Genomic DNA, 6,346 nt, shown 5'->3' on the forward strand with positions numbered 1-6,346 from the left:
CCCTAACCAGGAAAACATATGGCTCCTATAACTAGAGCACAAGTTTTCCCAGGTCAGGATAAACTGTGCCCCTCTTCGGTATCAAAATAGCTATTTGGTTTCATACAGGACAACATAAGTGATTCCTTTTCAGTCGCAGCAAAACAGTCCATCAAGATGTTTGTGTGAGGATGTGTGTTATTGTCTGTGTTCTTGGCCTATTGCCTCCAGCAGCATAACAAATGACTATAGACCCATTGAAATACATTCGTCTGCACAACAGAGGTAAATAGTGCAGAAAATTGCGAGGGTTAACCTATATGTCTTGCTTTGTTAAAGTCTGCTCAACCATTAATCCCACCACTGAATGCCTTCTTTTTAGAATATGTACACATTTTACTTACATATTACTAATAATCAATGTGTCTTCGTGGCCGTCAAAGATGAGTAATGGGGCCAGGGGAGCTTTTCCGCAGCTCTCTCTCTCGTAGCAGTCCAAGAAGTAGGACAATCGTCTGACGTAAGGATTAGTAATTATTATGACCCTGCCAGCTGGGAAGGGGAGGGACACTACTTTTCTGGGCAATTTGCAATGCCATTTGGCAGTTCATTTCCTAAAAGAAATACCTTGTCATTTAAGATTCTACACTGAAAGACAGCAGAGTGATTACCTAACATATGTGAAGTGCCAGACAGTGCAGTACTTTCCCACATGGACTTACGAGTGGGGCAGGGTGGTGTATGTGGGGGTGGGTGTGCATGTGTTTGCCCATAAGAAGACCATGCAGAGTGCGCATGGCTGTGCTGCTCCCTCCACTCTTCATTCACACAAACCTAGAGAGACGTGTATAAGTGGGACCTTGACCTGGACAGTGGCCAGCAAGCACATAAGTCAGTGTAGCAATGAGAAAGTATGCCTTAACTGAGTATTATGTCCAGTTTCCGGTACATGAAGGTGTAAGGAAGGAAATTGTTTTCATTTCAACGGACAACTTCAGTCAAATATGGGATTTTATAAAATGCATTTGTGAGATCAATACATCATCCGAAATACATTTGAGAATTATATACAAAACTTACAAAAACAAAACATTTTAAGTTAAGGTCAACAATAACTGTGCAGAACCTTTATCAATACAAATAAAATAAATTAAATACAAATAAAATTGATAACCTCTAGAAAGTTCAAGTGAGGCAGTGAAATTGTCAAAGAAAATCAATTTCCGATCAGTCCAGGGGTGTGGTTGGCCCCTATCATAACTTGAGTTAGTTTTGCATTTGCATGCAATGCCACAACTATACACAGCAAGTTAATCAAGGCTTAAAATCGTGACTTTCATCTTTAGTCCTTTATTATTAAGCTTGTTGAGAATTCCTCAGCTGCTCAAGTCTGTGTTTCAACTGTGCACCCTTTCTCCTCAACTGCTCTTTCAACGATAGAAGTTTCTGCTCGTCCGTTTGCATACTGTAAATACGCTCTGTCGCCTTTTTGAGTATAACTACTTTGGCAGCCTTCTCATTGTTCGCCACGTCTGGAATTTCGTCCCTTAAAGCAAAAAAGCTCAACTTGAGCTCGTTCCGCCGTTGCCTCTCCAGCACATTGTGAGTCCTTCGTTTGTCGTTATCCTCAGAGTCTGAAGTCCTGGGACTAGAGCATTTGCGGTTGTTGCTGATTTGCTTCAGTACTCTCCCACTGCTCTCAAACTTAATCCTCTTGACAGCCGGCTGCTCATTTCTCGTCGATGGGTGGGCTGCATAGTTGTGTTGGTGAATGTTGACGTGACACCTTTTCAGAACGAGGGGGCTGAGGTGCGTGGTGCCAGACGCGCTGGGGTCCGACCTCACACACTTTCTCTTTTCCACTGTCACCACGTCAATTTCCTCCTCATCGTCGTCTTCGTCGTCATCGTCATCGTCTGTGGAAAGAAAACGTAAAAACATGGAGTTCAGTCACATGCCGGTTATGAAGCACACATAGTATTCTAGAACAGAATCCACGTCAGAGATCACGCCGGTCCCCACCCTCCCACCGCTGAGCATTGCAGCGTGAGGTGCACTGGACAACCCCAGCTCTTGGAAATTGCCTGTGGAGGGAGGGAGACTGACTCCTTACGCAACTAACAGTGACATGGCAAACCCCATGCAATAATTAACGCTTTAAGTCCCGGACATGGATACGACAGTGCATTTCGAGCTAACAAACCATCATACGATTTTCAATTGATCCGAGTTTTATAAATCACCGTGTTATGACAGCACATTAAAACAATACAAATCATGCATTTCTAATATAAACATGCGGCGCACACACACACCTGAGTCGCTATCGCTGCTACTACTACTGCCACTATTCTGTGGGGTATCCAGAGGCAATGCCATGGCAGAAGCTGAAGCGGTGGGTTTGGGGTTCTCGGTAAGCGGGTACGGGAAGACGACAGAGGGGTCGATGCACTCCGAAGCCGATGTGTTCAGGTCTTGCAGGTAATTCACGTTGGGGTTCGTGCTGGATACTGTATTCGATTCCCCCGTCGCACTTGAGTCCCTCCTCGCCTGAAGCGAGGCTAGTCTCTCCGATACTACCTTCTCTAGTTTAGCAGCAGCCGAGAAACTGCTCCACATACAGTCCTGGATAATAATAGACTTGAGAAATGACTGGGAGTAGTCCGCATCGCAGATAAAACTCTGGTTCACCACGTCGTCTCCGAGAAATTCCGTAACCATTTCCAATTGGTCTGCAGTGGAGGGAAAGAGGCTAGACAGAGAGGGTCGCCGGCTAGGGGAGAGAGGCGGTGTCGGCAACAGTTCGAATTTCTTCCATATGTCCTCGCTGGGAGCCGGTGGCTGGAGCTGGCTGTGCTGCTGCTGGTAGAAGTCCTCTTCCTCGTTGTCGACATAAAAGTAGGGTTGGACAGAGTCGTAGTCGTAATCGTAGTTTTTGCTAGCCATCGTTGAACTCTGCGGCATTTCGACTGCCTATGAGAAATGACAAAGATAAATCAGTCAGTCATCTGGTTCTACTACAAAACATGCATAGTCTGCCATTGCTTTGAACGTATCTGAGAGTCTATTTCCTCCATTATTGTGTTTGCGACAACCGCTTAACATGTTCAACCCATAGCATTTACATTGCAAACTCGACAAGCTACTCCTAAGCTTGTATGCATATTAATGATTCATAGTAGTAGGCTTGCTGCCGGTATTTGCCTCAGCCTGGAGCAAACGTGACAGACAGTTAACTATCGTTCGCTAATGGGAACCCAATGCATGTCAAAGAGCAGCTGTCAGTTAAATGCCAACACTGACACACAAAATGTCCTCAACTGCGATGAAAAACGCCATACCGCTAGAAATCTTAAGACTTTATAGCTTGGCTTTTGTCTGCAATGATAAAGTTAACATGTTAAACAACTCCGACCCAACTGTCAATGATCAACCATATTGACAAATATAAATAATCTTACCGTGGCAGTGAGTTTAAAAAAGAAAGGAAAAAAAAAAAAAAAAAAAAAGAAGCAGCCCAGTATAAATAAAGATGACGTTGAAATCAAGTCGCCACAACAAAATGTCAAGTGAAAGTATATAGTCCAAGAGTGGGAGTTGTCCACACCGGTGTGTATTGTTAAATCCGTGTTCTTAAATGCACTGTGTCTCTAGGAGAACAGCGTGGACTTGTCCTTTCTCTAGTTGAAACCACCACTCGCCTGACTGTCATTTACTGCAAGATTACGAACAGCTGCTCCCGCGGGTTTTAATACTACGGATTGTTTTTATTATCCATCCGCCACACCCCGGCGCTCTTTCCCGCCAAATGTGCACTGCGTAGCAGCCTAAAACCTTGATATAGTATTCGTTTTAGTGGATACAAATGATGTATTGTGACCATTCCATCGTCAAATGTCTTTGCTTTTATTTCTAAATCTAAACAGCAAACAGAATAGTGCTCCTAAAGAAGACCTATTTTATTCGGCGGTTCTACACGGAGTGAAGTGGTCGGAGAGGGGCGGAGCGTAGTAATAACATTGCTCAGAAGAGAGCGACCCACTCAGGAATGATAGTAAATGATGCAGTGGGTGTTGCCGGGAAATCTCTCCGGCTGCAATTACAATCTCAGTTTGACCGGCGTTTTGTTTTGATAGCATAATGGTTTTATTTCAATTGGAGTGAACGTTTCTGTATCAGTGACGCATTGTTGTAGGAAGGTTTTGTATTCATTATTATTTTCTTTAATTTGTTTTCTATGTGAAACGTTGCAATTCTTGAATGAACGACCCTGTTGTATAGGCTATGCAAGAACATAGAGTCATATCCGTATCAAGTCAGCAGGTTCAAATAGAGTAGCAAGCTGCACTCGACAGAAAGTCTCACTCATTGCAGACTGTCGGGGAAATACCAGTAGCACCAACGAAGTTCCAACAAAGAGAGTAAATAGGAAAGATAGTGCACTATTACCATTTTCCATAGAGCGTCGCGTAACGCCAACCCCTAGCGGAATTGGCTATTGACTAGCAACTCTCTTGTTACATTCCTTGACCATTCCGTGTCAGTGTGTTCCCTTGTCAGATAGTGTAATGTAACATGGTTGACCATCATTGCTGAAGTAATCATTAATAAAAGTTGCAAAAGTTCAATAATATAACATTAATATTCGTGGCATCATCAATAACTGTAATTTGTCATCAGGAAACTGCTTTGGAGGAAGGACCAAGTGTCATACGCATAAGCCACTATCATTGTTATTTTACAATACAATAATTTTCATTGAGTACACTGCTGCTTCACTGTCTAATAGTAGGCATGTGCGCTCCATTCATTCTAACTCACGTTTCTCCTCAACAGAAGGTTGAAACAACTTAATATGTAACAAATAGAAAACAAATGTATTGAATGATACCATTAACAAAACTAGGTAGTTGTCGAGCTCTTTCTTAAGAAAGGTCCCTTGGAGGACCATTAATTATTCACTTTCGCATGGCAGGCCTTTACTACCAACGCAAACCCCCATACGCATTCATAGGTTTTATCAGGATGAGAGTTCACCCTTGCATTCGAAGCAGAAATGCATCAATGACGTATTTATAATGCTTAGCCGACTTAGTGCAACAGTTTAAACAATTATTACACCCATGTAATACCCCTGTAAAACCTTGAACAGAAATGTTAAATATAATGCTGCACCCATTTCTGACATTATTTCAGAAACAATTGAGTGTAGTCTATGCGGTTAATAGCAAGAGGTAATATAACAGCTGATCTGACCTGAATTGTGTGATAACCTTGACAATCCTGCGGTGTGCAGTGCCCACGCCTTGTTGCAGAACACGCACTGCGATTGGGACTTAACTTGTTGTACGATTCCGCTCTCTACTGGTGAAAATGAGCAACTACACGGTGACGGCCGCTTGCCTTTATGTATGTTGATTCAATCAATCGGGGGAAATTTGATTACGCCAGCTGAAACTATATACAGTAAGCAATGGGACAGCGAAGCATTTTTTCTTCTTTTGGCTCTATACTCCAAAAGTTTGGATTTGAAATCAAACAATTACGATGAGGTTCAAATAGAAATCCTCAGCTTTTATTTGATGGTATTGATGTGTACATATTGGTTTTACCATTTAGAAATGACAACACTTATACATAGTCCCCCTATTTCAGGGCACCAAAAATGGTGCACTGGTGAGCTCAGCAATCGCAAACGGGCTGGTAGGCCAAGGAAGACTTCTACAGTGGATGACTCACCATAATTAAGAAAACCCCCCAAAACTGATAACCCTAACCCTAACCGTCTTGTGGTTGAATGGCAGTTATATCTGTTTGCCGCTAGCGACGTGGGACGGAATAGGCTTGGACTTGATTTGGTCCTGATGCACCACGTCGTCTGCTGTTTACTAGGTTGCTGTGTGTGGGCCTTCTATTTGAAACAATGGAGTGGCAGTAACAGGACGGCACCTGGAGACATTGACCCGTCTGAAACGCTTGCTGTTTGCAGGGGCCTTTACCGACCACTGAAAATCACAAACATCGGAAAATAAACAAAACTACTTAACAGAGGAAATTCTAATGTACTGTAGACCAATCCCGGCTCACAGGCAGCCCGGTTCATTTGAGCCCAAAACCGTGCCAATCGGCCCAGAACTGCGGGAGATTACCTCTGACATTCCCTTTGGGAAGAGCATTATATATGGAGAAAGGGCCTGAATGCACCACATCAATATGATATAGCAATCTGCGTGTGAAAGTTAAAGGTCCAATAGGTAGATTTGAGCTTTAAAATAGTGCTAAATGGCCATAATAGCGATCAATGAATGAAATCAGATGATGAAGAATGTTCAGTGAAGAGTGTTTGCTGTTTAGGTCCAAACAAAGC

The 6,346-nt window shown here is 43.1% G+C and overlaps 1 protein-coding gene across 2 annotated transcripts; it reads right to left on the reverse strand.

Annotated features, from left to right (window-relative positions):
• Positions 1-982: 982 nt before the first annotated feature.
• Positions 983-5,257, reverse strand: mycb (MYC proto-oncogene, bHLH transcription factor b). 2 transcript variants are annotated; one of them, XM_083681600.1, is made up of 3 exons: positions 5,236-5,257; positions 2,295-2,952; positions 983-1,895 (listed from the first exon to the last, which is right to left on the reverse strand). In XM_083681600.1, the coding sequence occupies exons 2-3, from the start codon at positions 2,941-2,943 to the stop codon at positions 1,336-1,338; spliced, it is 1,209 nt and encodes a 402-aa protein (XP_083537726.1). In that variant the 5' UTR covers positions 2,944-2,952; positions 5,236-5,257; the 3' UTR covers positions 983-1,335. The 2 variants fall into 2 exon arrangements, with proteins under 2 accessions (XP_083537726.1, XP_083537725.1); XM_083681599.1 differs by lacking the exon at positions 5,236-5,257 and adding an exon at positions 3,441-3,685.
• Between the last annotated feature and the right edge of the window lie 1,089 nt (positions 5,258-6,346).

The sequence above is a fragment of the Argentina silus genome, assembly GCF_951799395.1.
Source record: "Argentina silus genome assembly, chromosome: 1".
Lineage (NCBI taxonomy): Eukaryota > Metazoa > Chordata > Actinopteri > Argentiniformes > Argentinidae > Argentina > Argentina silus.

Coding starts and splice junctions, on each gene's coding strand:
- mycb (XM_083681600.1), bottom strand. CDS start 2,943: ATGCCGCAGAGTTCAACGATGGCTAGCAAAAACTACGATTACGACTAC. Junction 1,896..2,294: donor TAGCAGCGATAGCGACTCAG/GTGTGTGTGTGC, acceptor TTCTTTCCACAG/ACGATGACGATGACGACGAA.